The sequence below is a fragment of the Coregonus clupeaformis genome, chromosome 28 (genome assembly GCF_020615455.1).
Source record: "Coregonus clupeaformis isolate EN_2021a chromosome 28, ASM2061545v1, whole genome shotgun sequence".
Lineage (NCBI taxonomy): Eukaryota > Metazoa > Chordata > Actinopteri > Salmoniformes > Salmonidae > Coregonus > Coregonus clupeaformis.
Genome location: NC_059219.1, coordinates 18,783,619 through 18,807,138, shown reverse-complemented (window position 1 = coordinate 18,807,138; position 23,520 = coordinate 18,783,619). Strand labels below are relative to the sequence as shown.

Here is a 23,520-nt window from a genome sequence, read left to right as displayed (position 1 = left end):
AGCTGGCACTTGATCCAGCAAGGTAATATACTACAGTATATCAACTACAGTATATTAATTACAGTATAACTACAGTATATTAATTACAGTATATTAATTACAGTATAACTACAGTATATTAACTACAGTACGATTCAAATACTCCTGTTTTGGTTTCAAGGTCAGCTCATTGATGAAATGAAGAGAACTTCTGGATCTGAGTGCTGTGTGTCTGTGTGCTACAGGTAGGGATTGCAGAGATCAGAGCTGCAGCCTGATTGGCTGACTGGGTTCTATTTGCGTCATAACTGTCAGCACGGGCCTCCTGGGTGTAGGCCTATGAATACTTGAGGGCCTGTGTGTGTATGCCACCTCTCTCTGCGCTCCTTCTCACCCAGGCTCTCACTCTGCTCTGCCATGCTCCTGTTACATACAGACAGGAGAGGAGAGGAGAGGAGCCAGGCGGAGACGCTAGCAGCAGCACAGATTAGATCTCCCCCTCCTCACCAAAGAAAACAACAACAAGCAGAAAGAACACTGACATCAAAAGCTTCCTTCTCTTCCTTCCTTCTCTTCCTTCCTTCTCTGGCTCTAGGAGCAGTTTTACTAGAGAGCAACATTACAGTACAAGGCTTACAGTGTTTACCGACACACAGTCAACTATCAAACATTCTCATGTCTTCTGATAAACAAATACACTATGGACTTTCTTGATAGACTGATATATTTTGACTGATATAGACTGGTATATTTTTTGATAGCTTGATATATTTAATTGATATCTTTTTATTTGTAATAACATATAATATGGATGTGTTTTCATAAGGGAAGAGATTGAAAAGCTGTGACAATTTCATAACTATCTTTATATTTTCTCCAAGAAATGAAATATCCTGAGTGTTGAGACAACAAAAGAGGTGTTGGAGGTTAGCACTAGTCTATTTCCGTCTGGCCTCCTGAGTTTCAGAGTTCATTCCTCCCATGTTTATCTCAACTGACAAGCCTTTTACTCACCTCCCCCAAGAGTATATTAGGCATCAGATAATAAGCAACATGGTTCAGGGTAACATGATGTATGGTCCTATGTTGGGTTGGGATGGGTCTAACTGAACCAAACTCTCAGAGCTCCAGCTACTCTCAAAGCTCCAGCTACTCTCCAGAGCTCCAGCTACGCTACAGAGATCCAGCTACTCTCAGATCTCAGCTACTCAAAGCTCCAGCTACTACTCCAGAGCTCCAGCTACTCTCAGAGCCCGCAGCTACTCTCCAGATCTCCAGCTACTCTCCAAAGCTCCAGCTACTCTCCAAAGCTCCAGCTACTCTCCAGAGAGCTCCAGCTACTCTCAGAGCTCCAGCTACTCTCCAAAGCTCGAAGCTACTCTCCAAAGCTCCAGCTACTCTCCAAAGCTCCATTACTCTCCAGAGCTCCAGCTACTCTCCAGATCTCCAGCTACTCTCAGAGCTCCAGCTACTCTCAAAGCTCCAGCTACTCTCCAGAGCTCCAGCTACGCTACAGAGATCCAGCTACTCTCAGATCTCCAGCTACTCTCCAAAGCTCCAGCTACTCTCCAGAACTCCGGCTACTCTCAGAGCTCCAGCTACTCCCACAGCTCCAGCTACTCTCAGAGCTCCAGCTACTCTCAGAGCTCCAGCTACTCTCAGAGCTCCAGCTACTCCCACAGCTCCAGCTACTCTCAGAGCTCCAGCTACTCTCAGAGCTCCAGCTACTCTCAGAGCTCCAGCTACTCCCACAGCTCCAGCTACTCTCAGAGCTCCAGCTACTCTCAGAGCTCCAGCTACTCTCACAGCTCCAGCTACTCTCAGAGCTCCAGCTACTCCCACAGCTCCAGCTACTCTCAGAGCTCCAGCTACTCTCAGATCTCCAGCTACTCCCACAGCTCCAGCTACTCTCAGAGCTCCAGCTACTCTCAGAGCTCCAGCTACTCTCCCTGAATACTGCAGAGAAAGAGAGAAAGAAAGCCTTTGTTCTCAAACCCTCTGTGTGAAGCTACACTGTATGATCCTTTCCTGCAGGTAATGTAGGCCCAGACAGAGCCAGGGTGTATTGTGGGTATTGTAGTAGGGTACTCACTGAGAGCTGTCCTGACAGGTACTGTGGGGCGTCCCGCAGCATCCCGGGACTCATGGGAGACGTGACAGAGATGGAGGGGCGATCCATCTTCTGAGACTCAAAGGAACTCGAACCTGAGACAGGACAGACAGTGGGGAGGTCACATGATTAAATCTGAAACACTGTCTGTCTATGAAGATTATGTGGTTTTGGTAACATCCTTCAAGAAGAGGAAGAGAGGAAGGGAGAGAGAGGCTAATTAGCTATCATTGGGAAATGAAAGATAGGCCTAGCCAGACTTACTTGATTCCAGTTGTGCATGTGTGCTGTCTGGTATTCGAGGAATATCTCTGAAAGGAGAGAGAGAGAGAGAGAAAGAGAGAGAGAGAGAGAGAGAGAGAGAGAGAGAGGAGAGAGAGAGAGAGAGAGAGGAGAGGAGGGATGAGGAAGGAGGAGGGGATCAATTTGTGCTAATGCTGAATGCACTGTATTTGAATAGTTCTAAGCAGAGCATTAGTCTTCATTTTCCCGTACAGCAGCTCCCTCCCTCAGCAACACAAAGCAGGTCAAATATAGACACTGACAAAGCAAAGGGGTTTCTGATTTCTCTGGGTATCTCTACTTTCAAAAACGATTGGCATCCCGCTGTTTGTGGAGGAGAGGGGGAGAGTGGGTAGTGAGACAGAGAGAGAGAGGCGGCAGCCACTGTTCATTTCACTGTGCCGCACTGCTAGTCCCATATGAGCCTCTGACTGCCATCACACTGGAGGACTGATGGAGGGGAGGGATATTGGGAGGGAGGAAGGGGGGATGGTTGGGAGGCAGAGATGTTAAATAAACAAGCTGGTGCAAAACAAATTAAATTCAAATACACTCAGCTCCCTTTTTTCCATTTCTCACATCCTCTCTCTCCTCTGCAAGACACATACGCAAGACACATATTTCTACAAGTGTATGAATGAGAATACACTCCAGTTTTTATTGGTTCAGTAGTAATACGTGTGGTTGTTGTTGTGAGGTCTTACCCTATGGGCCTTGAGACCACCAGTTCCACCTGGGGTTCTGGCTTTGATTCTAGAATGATATTGTAAACTTCTTTAAATGTGGCTCCTTGTAAAAACCTCCCGTTCCACTCCAGCACCTGGTCGCCTGTAAAACAAGAGATGCAGTCAGTCATCCACACACCAAGACGTCAGCTGGCACGGTGCAGCTCTGAACATGGGAAGCATAGTTATAAATGTAGTTAAAAACATGACAGGTGTAGTTATAAACATGAGCAGGCCCACATTATGGAAAAAAAATGAGAATATGAATGGTATTATAGAAAACACGGCACACATAAACAAACAGTACATCATTGTTATCTTCCTGCTAAGGTAATATTATAAATCATTGAACAGGCCTCGGTCGCCACCCTTATGGTAACAAATAACATCTGTCCAGTTCATACATGTTGTAATTAAAAAACAAATGATATTATTGTAATTAATAGTGCTATTAAATGAAGGTCAAAGGGTATCAGAAGTTAAAACAAGGTTCTGACCCAGTTCAACACCAGCTCACCAAGTAATCAAAATGATTCTTGAATCACTGAAGTTGTTTATTAAATCTACAGTGCTGTGTACATGAGAAATGTATTGACAATCTTCAGCGTGCTTGAAAAAATATTGTATCTATAAGTGTAGTTCTAAACATGGTAAGGGACGTAGTTAGAGTATAAAATGAGGTCAGTAGGTACCTGGTCTGAGGTGTCCAACAGTGTCGGCTAGACTTCCTTTCCTCACTTTAGTGATAAAAGCACAAAGTCTACCAGATTCTGTCATCTTTCCACCCACCACCTGTGAAGGTGACACACATCAACATGTAGTGTTAGTATATAGTATTATACTGTAACATAATCACACCCTCAATATAGTGTAAGCGGTCTGGCAGGGAAGGAATATGGATGCACTGATCACTTTGTTTCACAGAAACATATTTATTTACCATGTTTGAAAATTGCAACCTGCAGATCTAGAGCTAATTCTAATTGCATATGTAGCCACATAGCGTCATTCTGCCCGTAGGGTGCTATTCTTGAATAGAGAATAGAGAAAGTAGCTACATGTTTAGTGAAAATGTACATCTCTTTTCATAATGTTGAATGTCCCTGTGTGTTGTGTTGTGTTGGAGCCCTGGGGCCAGCTCTCTCTGTCTGGTGCTCTCTATGTCTGGTGCTCTCTCTGTCTGGTGCTCTCTCTGTCTGGTGCTCTCTCTCCATTGTGCTGGAACACTTGAGGCCTGGGGGGCCTATAGCAGGCCAGGTAGCCCAGCTCTGCTCTACTCTGTAAGCCCCTGAACCACTCTCCCTCCACAGGCATCAGACAAATAAAATCCCCTCTTAATGACAGTTGAATGCCAACATACAAAGGAGCTTAGGGAAGTCTCCTAAATGAAATGGCTTTATGTAACAGCCGGGCGGGAGAGTGGGAGAAGAGGAAAGGGACTGAGAGAGAGAGAGAGAGAGAGAGAGAGAGAGAGAGAGAGAGAGAGAGAGAGAGAGAGAGAGAGAGAGAGAGAGACAAACAGACTGGCTGGTCACTGCTTGCTGCTGAGCGAGGAAAAACACATAGCGTACCGTACAGCACAAAGAGGCACTGACCAGACACAAACATACCAATTCAGGAAGCTCATTCAATCAGTAATGATTTTCGGATCTTGCCACTCTCCTTTTCTCTGACGGCCCTCACTGTGCTAGCTCTCATTGTGCTTTGGCTAGCTGTGTGTGCTCAGCTTTCTTACCAGCCCACGCTGCTCAGGCCGCACAGATCGTTCAATTGAACGCATTAGGGAGAGTAAGGAAAACCCAAGCTACTTTTCATCAGAGAATCTAACCGTCTAATCATTATATACTGTAAATATGAGGCATATGTTTAGTAGCCTACTTACAGTACTGTACATAATGGGGAATTGTCTCTGACTGAGCATTTGAAATAGGCTTTTCTACATAACCATAGTGTATAGTACGCTCTCACAGCATCTGGTAGTTTAGAGACAGCATCCCAAATCGCACCCTATTCCCTATTTGGTGCACTACTTTTGACCAGGTCCCTGGTTAAAAGTAGCGCACTATATAGGGAATAGGTTGCAGTTTGGGATGCAGAGAGAGTTTTGGAGAGATGTGTTTGTGCCAACGAATGTCGTTCATTAAAACGGTTCAATGTGAGCATGTGTATCCCAAATGGCCCCCTATTCCCCATATAGTGCACTATTTTTGACCAGGGCTCTGGTAAAAATAAGTACACTGTATAGGGAAAAGGGTGCCATTTGGAACACAGGCATGAACATAAAGTATTTGATATCAAGACACAGCTCATTAGTATTAATCAGGAAAATAATTAGCCGCCTAATGAATATTAAATCATGAATAATACAATGATGTAATTAAGCCACCTTTCTCCCAAATGTATCACAGTAAAAATAGCCACAACATAGTTTTTACAATGCTTATTGGGTGAAGAATTACTTATTATTTTGTTCTGATACAAAGGCTAGTGCCACTATATATACCATTCAGAAATATCATTCAAAATGTTAATTTTTTTAATACGTATCAGTTTTAGTCTTATAAAATTTAAATTATGTCAATAAGACATAATTTGCCAAATTATGTCCGCTGGGTATACTCTTTAGTGAGGCCCAAACGCCAACCTATTCCATTTGGGAAGCAACCTTTAAATAGTGATGGACAACTGTAATAATAAACAGCCTCTGACCATCAGGTCAGACTGGTCCCAGTAGATAGACAGAAGTCCAGACAGAGAGGTCAGACAGACGGGTCAATCCTAGTGGGCCGGACAGACGGACTCACCTTCAGCCCCAGCAGTGCTCCTGAGTCTCGAGGTACACTTCCATCCTTCATCCGCTTGTTGAGCAGAATCCGCCCTATTAGGCGGTCCCCATCTTTGGAGGGCTGCCATGTCACCGGATGCTACAGGAGCACACACAGCAACAACACACCTTGTGTTTCAACTCATCACACCAGATTCACTTCAATCACTTCAACACTTTAAAAAGACTACTACAGAAAAGTGGGTATCATGTGAGGAGGTGGGGTGAGGGGGGGGGGGGTGTTCAATTAATTTGATTTAATGAAAGATCATACAAGCTCTGGTTAGTTATCTAATCTGGTGATTATAGCTCTGTCTCTATCCTTTCTATTTCAGATTATAGAACCTGTCTTTTCTTTTGGGATTAGCCGGATTGTCACAATTAGATAATAAAATACCAAAATAACAAAAATAATCGAAAAATCATCATCTTCTTCTGCGTCCGTAGTTTACGGCATATGTTATATCAAAGGCGTAATACAAGCAAAACTATATTCACAATAACACAGCCCACATTTTGACTAGCTATGTCCATAAAGATATTTCATGGAAGTACTTCAATCTGATTTTTGGTACTATTTTCACTAAAAATATTCAATACACATTTTTCTTGGTATGTTATGTTATGCTAAATGTATAAAAGTGTTATTCAATTAAAATGAAAAATTTTGCACATCCAATGGCAGGGCTTGTGTGATCCTGCGAACAGGGTAGAGGTAAAGTGCATTCAGCACCCCATACAGGGTAAAACAGGCAAACCATCCCGCCCTCCTAGTCACCACAGAGCAAAGCAGAAGTTCCACACAAAACATCAGAGAAAATCTGCACTGAATTAGGTTAGTTTTCTTCTCATTGTCGCTCTTTCCCTCTGCATCTTTTTTCTTTCTCTCGCGGGTCCTGCGCTCGAACCACCACCTGGCACAAACACCATTCAAAGTCCTAATCACTGCACACTCAATCTAGAACATCTCAATTCAACTCAGCCACATTGGCATCAAATCCAGTTGAGTTGGGATGAGTGTAGATTTTGTCTGATGGTCTGTGAGGGAGGCCTTAGCTGAAGGCAGGGCTGCACTCCACCACTCTCTGCCCTGCTCTGCTAAACACAGCACTACACCTTCACAATGGAACAGTTAGACACAATTCATTATGGAAAAAAACAAAGTAGGATTTATGGATGAAAACTCCCAAAAGAACAGCACAGAGGGATGATTAAGGCCAAGACGAAAAAGATGAAATCACAACAAACATGACAGTAGAAGGGAAAAAATAAAAACGTAACTTGTGTAAAACAAATCTAATCGTCCCTGTTATAAGTTATAAGTGCTTGGTTTAGTTTTGGTATTGGACTGAGTGGAGATCTAGGGGAGATAATGACTTGACTAGGTAGTGTACGTTGGGAGAGGAGGGGTCATTCCAGTGAGGGACTGGAGGCCTGTGTCTGTGAGAGGTAGGTGTCGTTACCCTACTGTAACGTTACTAAGATGGCCGCTACAGTAACAATAACACAACAGACTAAGAGCAACTAACAACATGCAACTAGAGGAGTGGACATTCCTGTGTGCCATGACAAAAAGAGAGTTGTGTTTGAATGCTCCTGGATGAATCTTTATGTTGCCAGAGAGCAAACAGCAGAGCAAGAAAGAGGGTTTCCCCATCTCCTATTTCGGCAACACCCAGCAAGGTGCTGTCGAAATTAAATCAATCAAATCAATTCCCCGGAATAATAATACAACCGAAGCTCAAAGGAAAATCAATCAATTCAAATTAAACCAAATAAACATGTCTACTATTAGAGACAGATAGCAAACAAAGACCGGAGGAGGTAGTTAAAGAAAATAAAATAAAAAATAAAGAAGAAAATGCAGATAGTTTGGCTACATAGTCTCCAGTACCTTCTCACTATAGCTATGCTGATTCTCCTCGTTTAGGGTAGTGCTACTGCACGTATCAACGCCAGAGTCTTTAACCTGGGGTTCGCACCATTCTGCGTCCTCTTCCAATGAGTGGCCCCCAAAGCGCACAATTTTCTTTTGCCTCTCAGTTAAGGTGTTGTGTGTTGAGTCGGACAAAAATGCCTGCTCAATAGTTTTTCTTTTTCCCCTTTGACTGTCCCCTACAGGTGTGGGATAAAAAACAGAAAGAAAGAAGAAAACACATGCGGAGGTGTAAATAAAACAAAACATGAAATGACAAAGGACTCAGAGGGGAAAAGGAGGGGGTTAGGGGGCTCCATGTCTCACCAAAGACATTGGGGGAGGCCTCGCTGCTATGCCATGACGCATGGTCCAACCAGTGGCCATCCAAATCTCCTGTGGGAGCCACACACACACACATCACACACACACACACACATCACACACACACACACACACACAAGACAGGACAGCGAGAGGGACAGGTGAGGACCACAGAACCCCAACGTACAGTGCTGACACACACACGCAGACACACACACTCACACATACACTCACAGGTGAACAACAATAGCTCCTGTGAAGAGAGTAGAAACATGCAGCCCACATACAGTAGATGGGCCTCTCTGAAGTCAATACTGTGATGGTATACAGCACAGAGTACATGACCACTACAACACACATTCAGACAGCACAAGCACAGACCATTCAGGTTTCCCCCAAAAAAAATAACCAGTATCTTCACGCTGTGTTTAGTCTTGGAACAATTCTCATTGGTTCCAAGACCAAACCAGGCCCCACACACTTATTCATAAATCATTCACTCATGTTGCCAGTCAAACCTCTTTTCCAAGACATTCTGTTGAAGCAAACTAGCCAAATATATCGCTGTAACTCTCTGCAGTCATAACTTTAAAGCATCTGACAGACAGACAGACAGGAATTAATATTGTTCAAATTAAGATAGCGTCTGTGCGTCCTGCTATCTTACCAGCCTGGGTCTGGATCAGAGAGAGCGAGAGAGGAATGTGCTTCCTGGGATGTAATATGTTTAACGGGGACAAAGACGGCAATGCCCCAGCAACCTTAACTAACCTCAACCTAAAGTGCACCTGGGAGAGCTTTTAAAGATGCTATCCCGATTACTGCCTTGCCCAAATCTGTACTGGAGGCATCAGTGGATGGGATGGATGGATACAGCCTTGAGAGATGGAGGCTGGGCAAATGGCTATAATGCCATTACATGTTCAGTTTTTCCCTTATTTTTGTGTTGAGTGAGTAGCAGTCATATTCCCTCAACCCGGCAGGCCAGGCAGGGACTTCAGCAGTCAGGGAGAGAGTTCATATTTTTCTCTGTGTCTGTGCTCTGTGTGTGCACTTTCTCCAATAAGGCTCAGTCAGTCTGTCTGTCTGTAATCTGTCTGATGTGGTTCAGGGGGATCGATGGAGACTGGCTCCCTCAGACAAACCAACAACTAGTCCCTGTAAATGCCGATATATCTCTCTCTCTCCTCCATCCATTCTCAACCCATCTCTCTCCTGATAGAGAGATCATCATCTTATATCCAACATGACTTCTGGACCTGTTTTCTAGAACGACATCATCTCGTTATAGACTTCAGCAGCGTTTCCTCTGGTTGATGATGGTGGGTGGTGGATGTTCAGAGAGAGATTGCAACAAGCACTTCAATTTGATGAAGAGGCTTGTAAAGCCAGCTAATGAAAAGAGTGAGAAGTAGTGAGTGTTGAAGTCTTCCCAGACAGAAGGAGAGGTACGGAGGGCTGAGGAGAGGATGAGTACTTTTGCAGCATTCTTTCTTTGAAGTTAACATGAGATATTAGTGTCTGTCTCTCTCTCTATCTGTCTCTCTCAGCCAACGGAAAATATATCAACACATTAAACACTCCTGATAAACACTCCTATTTAGTAGTACTATTAGCTTCCATAGGCCACTCACTTTACAACCCAATAAGATAAAAATTCGGCATCATGAAATTATTCAAATTAAAAGCATACAGCTACATAGTATGAGGTATGGCCAGCCACTTGCTCACAGATTTTGTCACAATGGACCGTTCAGGACACTGGATCTGTCTTCATTGCCGATGTGGCGATATATAGCTTAGCGTATGTATGCAGTATTTTTTTTTAATCCTTTTATTATTATTTTTTTACGTAGGCAAAAATCCAGTCCATTTAAAATGATGTGTTTGCTCAACTTGTCTCATATGTTCACTCAACTATAAATTATTATTTGGGCATCTGAACAAAAAAAAAGGCTTTGCAACTGGTTACACACACACGGTTTTTAACATACAATGTTTTCAACTTACAAATTTGATACACGTTGACATTGTGCATGTTCATTTACAGAGTAATTCATATTCAACATGTCCTCACGTGGGATTTGAACTCCCAACCTTTTGGTTCATGGCATTTCGATTTTCCTGCTATGACACAATGTCTGTGTCAATTATCAGTTAATCTGACTATTCTCCCATCATTTATTTTATTTACTTATTTCAGCAATTTTGAATGTACTTTTAACAGAGCTAAGATTTACTTTGAAGTGCAAAGTGTAGCAATACAGGTGAAAACATTGTGTGTTAAAAGTGCGGTGTGTGTAACTAGTTTCACAGCCTTTTTTAGGTAAGACACTCAAATAAAAATGTCTAGTTGAATCAACATATGAGACAATTTGAGCAAACACATCATTTTAAGTTGACTGAATTTTTGCCTACGTTTTCTAAAATTGAAGCTAAGTTTGGGCAAACTCTTTTATTTTGTTCAGGTAACACTTGGCCGGAAAAGTTGAGTCAACAAAAAATAGGCTGTGGAACAAGTTACTTAATAATAATTAGTTGAAACAACTAGATTTTTTTAATAGTATGCGTGTGTGAGTTCAACCGACTGTAATACACACTACACAGTGTGCCCATATGTCTGCAGGCACAGGTAACGTGAAATAGAACCAGTGCATTTATGCAACCCAAAGCTGCACGCATCATCTCCTTCGCATCAGCTCTCCATAAAGCAGTTAGCCTGGTGAATACATAACTACATCTGGGAGAAGTCAGGGAATTCTGTTGGAAGGACATCAAATTTGCTTTATGCTTCATATGCTGTTAGGGTTGGGGGTTTGGGTAAGATGGGAAGGGAATGGGGGGAGATAAGATGCTCTCTCAATATTTCTCTCTAAATGTATAGCCCTGGCCTGTAGCTTTACTCTAGGGTTGCTATCAAGAGGGTTGAGGATCATGTCGTTGGAAGCTGAGAAAACAGTAAAAAACGTCGACATCAATATTCATGAATATTTTTCAAGCCTGGCCGAGACACTGCATGGCAGAGCAAGGTCAAGTTCTATACAAAACAACCAGCCACCCTCCTCCTATCACCATCCCTCCACCCCTCCCCTGGTCCTATCACAAGCCCTCCATCCCTCCACCCCTCCCCTTGTCCTTTCACAAGCCCTCCATCCCTCCACACCCTCCCACTTGTCCTTTCAACCTCCATCCCTTCACCTCCCATGGTCCTATAACAAGCCCTCCATCCTCACCCCCTCCCCTTGGTCTTGTCCTCATCCCTTCACCCCTCCCATGATCATCGCCACTCATCCCTTCACCTCCCATGTCTTCCACTATCCCTTCCCTGCCTCCCATTGGTCCTATAACAGCCTCCATCTCCACTCCACCTCCCATAATTCTATCTGTAAGCCCTCCGCTCCTTCCCACCCTCCCATGGTCTATAACAACCCTCATCCCTTCACCCCTCCATGGTCTCCTTCCCTCCATCCCTTCACCTCCATGTCCATTGGCCTCCATCCCTTCACCCTCCCATGTCTATAACAAGCCCCCCATCCCTCCACCCTTTGTCCCTTTCTGACCCTCCATCCCCCTTCCCCCTCCCGTCCTAACACTCCATCCCTTCACCCTCCCGCGAGTCTCTGCTAACACCACCTCATCTATAACAACTCCTCATCCATCCATAATTGCTTCAAGCCCTCCATCCCTTCACCCCTCCACCCGTCCCTGTGGGTGCTCAAACCACTTACTGTATACAGTTATGCCCAGTGATAAAACATTATGGAAGTCCCCAGATGGGCTGTGCCCTCCGTGACCTGCTGAAACCAACAGCTGACAACACTCAACACTGATTACCCTCCCTGCCACACACACACAAACACACACACACACACACAAACACACCGAGCTGCTGATGCTACTCGCCATAAACACAATAACACATTTTAGCATCGCTGCCTCTCCTCTCCCTGCCTCTCTCTGTCTCAGCTGCTGCAACCAAATTACTTTGCAATTGTGTTCATGATAGCCCCAAACAGCTTACGGCTTGCAATTCTAACAATCACAGATGTTTAAATCACATAGACATGTTTAAATCATATTGACATGTTTAAATCACATAGACACGTTTAAATCACATAGACATGTTTAAATCACATAGACGCAGAACCGAAGCAGTGTGTTAAACTAAGAGTGAGTCCCTGGAACCGCAGTCATTCTCTCTCCAGCTCATCTGAAGGCTATCACACACACACACACACACACACACACACACACACACACACACCATCCACCGCCGCTGCCACATGCCTTAGATGGGGGCTGGGCTAGGCTACTGTAGTCCCAGTCTAGAGAATGTGGTCTCCCTCTGTTGCCTCCCTCTCCCTCCTGTTTTATTAACAGTGCCAACCACAATTGGGCCCTGATCCCAGGTGTGGCCCTGGTGAGGCCCAGTAAAAACCCCACTGAGGGTGCTTCAGCCAACAGGAAACTCATCACGGCTGTAAATTGTGAGCATCAGCAGTCTCCTCCCTCCCTCCTCCCTCCCTCGTCCCTCCCTCCCTCCCGGCCCCCCATTTGGTTTCACTCGGGCTCTGCGCAGCAGGAGCGGAGGCCCACCACCAAAGTGCTGATTCAGGGTTCCGGCAGCAGCACAACGTGGGGAAGACACAGCGGCGAAAGAGCTCATTGCCAGCAGGCCATCCATCACTTTGACAACTCAATAGAAACCAGTGTAAACTATTAATTGGATCATTAATTATTGATGCTGTTTTTACTACAATTTGGGGGGTGAGAGCAGAAAGAGAGAGAGAGAGAGAGAGAGAGAGAAAGAGGTGAAACATTGTGTATGTTTAAACATATCCATGCTGTGAGGGAAAGGGAGCAGATTGTGTGTGTGAAAGCAGATTGTCCAAAAACATCCAATGTGTAGCAGGTTAAAGAGCTACAGAATCAATTATTATTTAGGTCATATGCTTTTTATTCAATACTTAATGCTTAAAAAATATATATATAATAATCAATGTACTGTTATTACAATGTAGAAACACACACTATAATATGATGAGTTTTTTTGTCTGGCATTGAACATAAGAATGCCCTTTATTCAGCAGGGTGATGTTGGACTAGTCCTTGTCCTAACAGACAGAGCACGAAACCTCCAGAACCAGACGAGCGATAGAGCTGTAATGAGAATGTAGTCTGGTTTATCACTACACAACATCCACTTCTCTCTCTCTCTTCTGCCCCCCCCTCTCTCTTTCTCTCTCGCTCTCTTGCTCGCCCCCTCTCTCTCATCTCTATCCTTCCTTTTCTCCCTCCCTCTCTCCCCCCTCTCTCCCCCTCCCCCTCACTGCCTCTCTCTCTCTGTCTCCTCTCCTCTTTTCTCGTTTCTGTCCTGCCTGCACTATCATGAGGCGGCATGTCAGGAGATCAATACGGAGGAAAACAGAGGGAGAGGGACGTCACACTAAATCAGTCTCCCAGCCTCACTACCGACGGGCCAGCCAGGGGCAGCCAGGAGCTCAGGCCATTACTGATGGCACATCCTCCCTATCTCTCCCTCCCTCACCTCCACCCCAGACCCCCAGAGTGCCCAGGGTCAGAGAGCATGGCACGAGGCGTGCTTAGCCTGCCATAACACACCCATTTATTCACCTCACCCACCTCGGCCTCCCTCCCTTCCTTCCAGGCCAGGCCAGTCAAGCAGCTCACTGAGTACACTACATAGCAGAGCCCTTCCAGGCCAGTCAAGCAGCTCACTGAGTGCACTACATAGCAGAGCAGACCATAGTGCTGCTGACTGGCCACAGATGGCCAAAAGGTGCTTTCTGCCTATTTACTCTTACCCTCAGCTTTCTCCCCCCTCTGTCCAAGCTATTAGAATGTATGTTCTGCTTATCTGGTTATGGCTCGTCCTTCAATGTCACACTGGACTGACTGGGTGAAGGGAAAATTCTGCTGGCCAGACACCATTCCTATTGCTAATCATTGAGCGCTTGCTTACTATGCATGTTAAATTCAGGTGTTTGACAGACTCGGGACAGGGGTTTTAATGACAGACAGTCTAAGACAATATAAGTCGTCGTCCCCCCCCCCTAAATACAAAACCTTACATCAGAAGCTCACCTCAGCAGCCCACATTCAAACTACTCTGTGACCCCACCAATACCATGATCCTTAATATTTAAATTTTAGTCATTTAGCAGACGCTCTTATCCAGTTAGTGAGTGCATACATTTTTCATACTGGCCCCCGGTGGGAATCAAACCCACAACCCTAGCGTTGCAAGCGCCATGCTCTACCAACTGAGCTACAGGAGGCCCACGACCTTCACAATACAATGTTGTGTTTTCGTCATCTATCTGCTGTCTATCGGTCTGTGTGAAACCTTGGAAAGCCCCCTCGATCCGTACACTTCAATATGGAGCCAGTTTGAGCTAACCTAGCCATGTGCTACTTCCCTCCCTCTGTGAGGAAGACAGTTACATAACACAGGGACTGGGGAATGTTGACTGCCTGGATTCTCCTCCTCTTCCTCCTCCTCCTCCTCCTCCACCTCCTCCTTACCTCTTTCCCTGCGAAGCAGCTCTGCATTCCTACTCTCCTCCCCTGTCCTCTTTTCTCCTCTCCTCTTCTCTCTTTTTCTCTCCTTCCTCTCCTCTCCTCCTCATCCGTCTTTCCTGCCTTTGACGCCGCCAAGGTAAAAGCCCCCATAATTACAGATTTGACAACAAAATCAGTTTACAATTATGATGACTGTGGGCCTGCGTGGAGTGAGTCAAGTGGCCCAACTGCTTGAAGGATAGCTTTGGATGTTAATTCTGTACGAAAATTGGGTTTAATTCAATGTGTGTGTGTGTGTGTGTGTGTGTGTGTGTGTGTGTGTGTGTGTGTGTGTGTGTGTGTGTGTGTGTGTGTGTGTGTGTGTGTGTGTGTGTGTGTGTGTCAAGGGGAGAGTTTCGTTCAGAAGCAGGAGAATGAAAAACAACCCTTTGTCTATAACCATTTCCTGTTGTAACATAAAAGTGGGAAGGCTAGAGGACAGGGAACAGGGGACAGGGGAGAGTCTGTGTGTTGCTATTTAGCATGTAGTTGTCTGTAGGAGTAGTGGAGATCTGAAATACAGGCCTTAAACCCTTACAGATGTCGTACAGTATAATACCTATCCTGTCCAGAATCCTATCCTATAGTGTTGAAGGGAAACCGACATGATGAGGCTGATTCATGTTGATATTTGCCAACCATTTAGTGCAGGTTGGCGTTTATTGTCATGAGTCTTGCCCTGGAGGCAGCTCTGCAGAGTGGTCACTAGCTGGCACAGCCACAAAGTCATCAAATCGGATTTTAAACCTAACCTTAATGCATAACCCTAACCTTAAATTAAGACCAAAATGCAAATTTTTGTTTTCATGAATTATTACGATATAGCCCATTTTGACTTAGCAATTGGCCTATCTAGCGTAAACCGCTCAATTCTACCTCCAGGGCAAGACACATGACAATAAACGTCAACCTGCCCATTTACTGGAGGATCCTAATGCTCAGCTTTTCTTCAAGAACAACATACAGCGCATTTGGAAAGTATTCAGACCCCTTGACTTGTTCCACATTTTGTTACGTTACAGCCTTATTCTAAAATTAATTAAATAGTTTTTTTCCCTCATCAATCTACACACAATACCCTATAATTATAAAGCAAAAATTGGTTTCTAGAAATGTTTACAAATGTATTACAAATAAAAAACAGAAATATCACATTTACATAAGTATTCAAACCCTTTACTCAGTACTTTGTTGAAACACCTTTGGCAGCGATTACAGCCTTGAGTCTTCTTGGTTATGACGCTACAAGCTTGGCACACCTGTATTTGGGGAGTTTCTCCCATTCTTCTCTGCAGATTTTTTTTTTTGGTCATTTATCCAGAGCGACTTACAGTTAGTGAGTACATACATTATTATTATTATTATTAATTTTTTTTTTTTTTTCTGGCACCCCGTGGGAGGGGGATGGGGAGCGTCGCTGCACAGCTATTTCTAGGTCTCTCCAGAGAAGTTAGATCGGGTTCAAGTCCAGGCTCTGGCTCTGGGTCAATTATGTAGCAACTCAGTTGATAAGCATGCGTTTGCAATCCAAAGGTTTATTTTCGATTCCCATGCAAATATAAAAAAATATGTATTCACTAACTGTAAATACCTCTGATGCATCTGCTAAACACTAAAAAATTAAATTAATTAAAATTCACTCAAACATTCACTTGTCCCAACACTCTCGTTGTCTTGACTGTGTGCTTAGGGTCATTTCCTTTGTCTACAGCGCTGCCTTCATTGAAATCAATTTGCAATTACTAATGACTGTGAACCTGCGTGGAAGTGAGTCTCCTGCGTTGTCTTAGCTGTGTGCTTAAATCATTGTCCTGTTGATCATTGTCCTCTATTTTTGGAGTCTCTCCAGAGATGTTCGATTGGGTTCAAGTCCGGTCTCTGGCTGGGCCACTCAAGGACATTGAGACTTCTCCCAAGCCACTGCTGCATTGTCTTGGCTGTGTGCTTAGGTCATTGTCCTGTTGAAGGTGAACCTTCGCCCCAGTCTGAGGTCCTGAGCTCTCTGGAGCAGGTTTTCATCAAGGATCTCTCTGTACTTTGCTCCGTTCATCTTTCCCTCGATCTTGACTAATCTCCCAGTCCGTGCCACTGAAAAACATTCCCACATGACGCCCTTTGCCAAGCACCATGCTTCACCGTAGTGAGGTTTCCTCCAGACGTGATGCTTGGCATTCAGGCCAAAGAGTTCAAGCTTGGTTTCATCAGACCAGCGAATCTTGTTTCTCATGGTCTGAGAGTCCTTCAGGTGCCTTTTGGCAAACTCCAAGGATGATCAATGAAAACAGGATGCACCTGAGCTCAATTTCGAGTCTCATAGCAAAGGGTCTGAATACTTATGTAAATAGGGTATTTCTGTTTTTTATTTTTAATACATTTGCACACAAAAAAAAACTGTTTTGCGCTTTGTTGTTATGGGGGTATTGTGTGCTAGATTGATGAGGAAATTGATTTATTTAATCCATTTTAGAATAAGGTGTAACAAAATGTAACGTAACAAAATGTGGAAAAAGGGAAGGGGTATGAATACTTTCTGAATGCACTGTATATTTCGATTTTTGCAGCTTTATATCTGGTAGCAGCAAATGGGGATCCATAATAAATACAAATACAAATAACAAGAACTATGCCTGCTTCACTTTAAAGCTATGTGAAAGGGACCATGTAGAGGGACTAACTCACCTCACTCAGTCCTTCACAGTCATACAAAGGAGACAGAGACACCACACAGGGAAGTAACCCTTGATTGCAGATGTGCCATACAGTCTGCTTTAGAGGGGAATCTATATAGGTCACTCCTCAGAAACAGCTCTACAAACACTTTGAAACGCCTTTGGAAGCTGTCTGCCTTTTTAAAGGGCTAATATGTAAACCCCAAAGCCAGCCTGCCGCCAGTGTAGCAATGCTTTCAGCACGGTGACCGCTCCTCTGCCAGCCCAGCCCTAATCTCTCTCTCTCTCTCTCTTTCCCTCTATCTGGGACTTTGTTAGTGTCCTTAACATTATGACATCACCAGAGGGCGAGGGTGGTTCGATCGTTCAGAAGCATTGTGGTACAGTAGTATGAGATGAATAGTAGTATGACCTTATAATACATAACAACTATCTACTCACTGCATCTGAGGAGAGAGAACAGGAGTTAGGGCTAGAGTTAGGGCTAGGGCTAGGAATTAGGGACTAGGAGTTACAGGCTAGGATTAGGGGCTAGGAGTTAGGGGGCTAGGAGTAGGGGCTAGGAGTAAGGGCTAGGTGTAAGCCATTCAAAAGCCATTTGATCTCCAAACCTCCACTCAGCCCAGCTCCTCAACTCCACTGTCTACTCCAATCCCATCCCGTCCTCCATGGCTGATCCTACAGAGTTTAGTTGAGTCGTGCAGGGGAATCCTACTGGCCTTGCAAGCCGCCTGATCTCGCCGAGCTTATCAGTGCAATGAACCATTCATGTAAGCGTGCGAGATCACGTGGCTTGCAAGGGCTAGAATCCTACAGGAGAAACCCTAATTATTCACCCTTACTTAATTAATATAACTATACATTGTTCACCTTCGCACACCACAACTAACCACCTATTTTGTCTACTCCCTATAGGCAAGAATGACTGGGCACTATCCTTTAACCCACACACAGCACACACCCTTACAACTTTGCACCCTCACCCCTTCGCTTTTCAAAGTGTGTGCGATGAAGTGTGTATTCCTGTCACTATAAATGTACAGTATCAGACCTACAATTCATCATATCACCTTCCTCCTCTTCCTTCTCTCTCTCTCTCTCTCTCTCTCTCTCTCTCTCTCTCTCTCTCTCTCTCTCTCTCTCTCTCTCTCTCTCTCTCTCTCTCTCTCTCTCTCTCTCTCTCTCTCTCTCTCTCTCTCTCTCTCCCCCCCCCCTCTCTCTCTCTCCTTCTCTCGCTCTCCCTCTTTTCCCCTCTCTCTCCCCCTCTCTCCTCTCTTCTCCTCTCCTATCTCTATCTCTTCCTCTCTCTTGTTATATAATATAGATCCAGCCACATCAGATTAATGTTAAGCAGCAGTGGTAGTCATGCCAGGCCCTTCAATGTGTGTGCCACGGAGGACAGAGACAGGAGAATATATCTACCCCAACACCATACACACACACACACACACACACCCTCTCTTGCATAACATTTACACACATCTGGCCAACCCCTGTCGGCCTTAATAAAACTCCCTCCACGCAGTTGACTTTACAGTGTAGAATAGACTTAAACACACACACACACACACACACAGAAGAACAGAACAGAACAGAACAGACGATCACGTAATAAAACACGACAGGACATAGACTCTGTGAAATAAAGGTTAGTTTTTTATTACGACTCATTAAGATCAAATTCCTATCAGAATCTACATATCACATTATTATACATGAAAATGATTAACTAATTCAGAGATTACTAGCCACTACATTAAACACATTATTCACTACACTACTGCACTCTCTCTACCAAAATCAAATAGTCACTTTAGTTATGCAAATACAATAAACAGAACAGTAATAACATCTGTATTGTTTTTACGGATAAACTCTCTAGTTTACTTCATATAATTAAGGAGACTGAGAAAGAAATTTGTGATGGTATGGCTACTCATTACTCATCAATGCTATCCTCAGTCCTAACATTGACTACAACTACTGTCGTACCACCTAACTCACTGAATATGTAACAGTGGCAATTAGTCAATAAACATGTTTCAACATGAGCTGACCAGTGACACTGAATAAACTTCCCAATGAATAATGCAAAGAGTCATTTGACTATCTCTACATAACTCTGTGCATCCCAAATGGCACTCTATTCCTATATACAACTTACTATATGATAATTCCTATCTCACCCTAGTAAAGAGACCCTATAAATTGCTCTATAGGGATGTTCCTTTCAGATTCCCCTTTTAAGGGGGGGAGGTGTTCCTCTCTCCTGACAGACTCACCTCTCTATCTCCCACTCCTCACAGCTGGTGTCCCACTCCGGCGTGGTAGCGATTCCTCCCTCCCAGCTCTCAGGACCCTCCATATTTCACCCCCTTTTTTGGTTTTGTGGGGCTTTGGTGGCGCGGCCGGATGGACTCAGACTCAGTCCCCGGAGCTCGGTCGTTCCTCAACATGGAGTCCATCTTCTCCCTCTTAGTCTTCCCTACTGCAGAGCTGGGATCCAGATAATCACTACCCCTAACTATGTCCCCCCCCGCCTCATGTCCCCTACCTTCCCCCATCCCTCGGTGTGAGTGGGCTGTGATTAAATCTGGTGACCTCCGGGGGGTTTCTGTCCATGGAGTAGGGTGCCCCATGAGGGCAGTCGCTTCGGTCAGGTGCTGTCTGGACAAGCGAGATCAGGTCCCTGAGGCTCTCCTGCTCCGTTGGCCAAACACATCACTGTGGCGCCTCTCGTCCTTCCACCTCAACATGCATTCTCCTTCTGCTCTTCGTAGGGGCTGAGGGGCTTGGCCAGGTGCACCCGGGTTGGGAGTCGGCTAGCGTGTCTGGTACTCATCCTGGCGCTCGGCGCGCTGCAGCTCCATTACTCACTGGGCTGCCCGTCCTAGAGGGGGTAGGCCACATCACCCTGGTCCAAGTTAGTCCTCTGTAGTGCCAGCGGCTCCGCCCACCCTGGTACTCCCCCGCGCGCCCCTCAGCGTCTCGGTCCACCTCCGTGGAGCCTTCACGCCGAGGTCCCCATCCCCGTGAGTCAGGGCGGTGATCTGGGCATGTACCGTCCCCCTGAGCATACTGACCCTCTCCTCCCCCTTTGTAATCGCATTTTTGTTTTATCCTGGATGCTATTAGGCTTCGTTTCCCTGTAAATCAAAAAAAAAAAAGACTGTTGTGGGTGGGTCAAGTATAATTTCTGAGTGAGGGGTTTGAAGGCTGTATATTACTATTCATAAATCCCATTTTATATCATTATATCACCATATATAATCTCCTGATGCTTATGATAAATCTCGGGCTTTCTGCTCTGTTACACCTCCTTCTAAACCCTCCAAACACAGCAGTTCCCTAGACAGGGTGGCCACCAGTGTGTGTGTGTGTGTGTGTGTGTGTGTGTGTGTGTGTGTGTGTGTGTGTGTGTGTTTTTGTGTTACTCCCCCTGCAAGTAGAAACACACTCATAGATGTCTGATGAAAGCCTACGCTAGCTCACATAACAGGGCTGGAGCTGGGGTTTTAGCTGGGGAGTTTTGAGCTCGGGGGTTTGGAGAATATCCCCCTTCTTTGATTCTCTTCACCTAAAAAAATATATTAGGGCCTAAATGGCAGCCAACCCAAATCAGATATCCCTGAAAAGGCACTTTTCAACAACAACCTTTAAGTCTCAAACAAATATTTCCCATCACAAATGATGTTATTCCTGTAAGATTCACAGTCTTACAAATACATTCCTTATATTTCTTACATTTTTCTCTTATCCTATTGATCTATAATATGGTTCCATTTCCTCTTGGTTTTGTTACTATGTCATCTTTCATCTTCATGTTCATTCCATCTATTACTGTGTTATTGTAAACGGTTAAATGATAATTATTGCAATCTTTCAAAACAGCTAGATAGCACGCAGTGCTTAACCCACTTCTATTTGTTTGTGTTTTCAAATGAATAGTGTGTGTGTGTGTGTGTCGTGTGTACTACATGTCGAGGGGGGGGGGGGTCGGTCTTTATATTTCTCTGTTCCTATCTTAGATGTCTTGTCTGGAGGAGGGGAGGGGGGAGGGGGGGGGAAGTGGGGTTTACTTGCTATAATGTGCCTAAATTAAGCATGCTGGGAAAAAGGATTATTAACAATCTCTTTCGACTTTGAGCGAAGTGGACGAGGAGAGGAGGAGAGGAGGAGAGAAGGAGGGGAGGAGGAGGAGGAGGGAGAGGAGGGGGGGGGGGGGGGGGGGGAGAGGAGAGGGGGGAGGAGGGGGGAAGAGAGAGGGGGGGGGGGGAGGGGGGGGAAGAGAGGGGAAGAGGGGGGAGGAGAAGGGGAGAGGGGGGGGGAGGCAAAAAAAAGAGAGGGGGGGAGAGGAGGGGGGGGGGGGGGAGAGAAGGGGGGGGGGGGGGGAAGAGAGGAGGGGGGGGGGGAAGGGGGGGAGGGAGGGAGAAGGGAGGGAGGGGAGGGGGGGGGGGGGAGGGGGAGAGGGGGAGAGGAAGGGAGGGGGAGAGAAGGGGGGGGGGGGGGAGTAATAATGGAGGAGGAACTTTACTCCCTCCATCCCCATCCAAACCACTGCTCCTGCTCCCACACATCCAGTAGAGTCACATACAACACAACTAGCCTTCTGTAGTCGTTCCTAGCTAAAGGTATTGTCAAACCAGGATGGAGAGCAGGATCATGTCACACTTTTCGTCTCAGTCTGTATTCACACCGGACTTTACAACTCACCTTTCACACTTCATAATATTTTCCAACCAACTTCAAGTATTATCCATTGACAGTAAATATAGAAGCAGCAGCCACCATTTTGTTTTTGTCACTATATTATTTGGGCCAAATATAATATACTGGTTCAAGATTTATGATATATTATGTAATAATAATAATAATATAATATTTTTTTTACACTTAGTCATGCGTCACTTTTTTGTTTGGGTGTTCCCGGAGATCCCGGGCCCCACTACCTTGTCGTTCAAGCGCCGTGCTCTACCAGCTGAGCTACAAACCACCCCAAAGACTGTCTCCCATTATTCCCTACTTCCTTTATATACTCACTTTTATAGCTCTATGGCCCTGTTCAAAGTAGTGTGCCATAAAGAGATTACATCTTATATCATTCAGCATCTCAAAGGCGAAATGGGAATAAGATTCTAGGAGCCTTTGTAACTTTGTTTAATTTCCTTTTGTCCCTTCCTCTTCACAATCATTTCCTCTTGGAAAAAAGAGGCAATGACATGTTAGACTCCAATGCTTTCTGAGTTATTTTATCTTAACACTTCCAATACATTTCCAACAGCAGGTTCATTAAATGTTATTTTTACCCAATCATTCTTTTACTGTACAGGCTCATGCATTATCATATATCTTCCGACAATAACAATCCGCTGCTTCGCCCGGGAAAAAACCAAGGTAGAGGCGGCAAGTGATTTTAATATTTTACTATTACATGCCGCAGGGTATGTGTGTGTGTGTATGTGTTGCATTGTCAGCATGTCTCTGTAGGAGCAGGCATGGTGATGAAGGGGGTGTGTGTGTGTGTGTATGTGTTTCATGGGGGATGGGGTTGTACTACAATTACACTGAGAAATGCTTTTAGAGTTATTAGTATTCCTAAGGCCCCTATCAATCCCCTCCAGACTGCTACTGTTGTGAAATACTACACACTCCCCCACATACCCCACTACATTCATCCCTTCAAGCCCTACTCTACTTACTTTCAAATATCCTATGTTAGTCCTGTTTACCTATATCTTGCGTCCAACAGACGTTCCATCTACCCTACTACTTCTATTACTACTACTATACACACTTACTACTACTACTACTACCTTTCTACTACTACTACTACTACCACACTCTACTACTACTACTACCACTACTACTACATCTGCCTACAGCATCATGCCTAATGTCATCCAAGCGCCAGACCTTACAACTAGCTCAACTCCACTCTGCTGTGATGATCTTACATTATCTCCCCCTCCCCTGTTCTGAATACATGTTGTATAATAAACATTATTTCTATTACCTTTCTTTCCGCAAATATAGGATCTCCCACGACTGACTGCTGTGGCAGTAGTGGAATGGGTTTTCTTTAGTGATGTCTCTCTGTGCTCTCCTGCTGC

General features: G+C 44.8%; 1 protein-coding gene across 1 annotated transcript in view; it reads right to left on the bottom strand.

The window, feature by feature from the left end:
* LOC123481127 (regulating synaptic membrane exocytosis protein 2-like) overlaps nt 1-19,775 on the bottom strand; it is a 35,071-nt gene extending 15,296 nt beyond the window's left edge. Inside the window, exons 1-8 of the mRNA XM_045208345.1 lie at nt 19,693-19,775; nt 17,852-17,856; nt 7,815-8,035; nt 5,901-6,020; nt 3,789-3,888; nt 3,076-3,199; nt 2,354-2,400; nt 2,072-2,184 (exon numbers count right to left, since the gene is read on the bottom strand). Of these exons, the coding sequence (XP_045064280.1) occupies nt 2,072-2,184; nt 2,354-2,400; nt 3,076-3,199; nt 3,789-3,888; nt 5,901-6,020; nt 7,815-8,035; nt 17,852-17,856; nt 19,693-19,775 (813 nt within the window). The remainder of the gene's footprint in view (nt 1-2,071; nt 2,185-2,353; nt 2,401-3,075; nt 3,200-3,788; nt 3,889-5,900; nt 6,021-7,814; nt 8,036-17,851; nt 17,857-19,692) is intronic.
* Between the last annotated feature and the right edge of the window lie 3,745 nt (nt 19,776-23,520).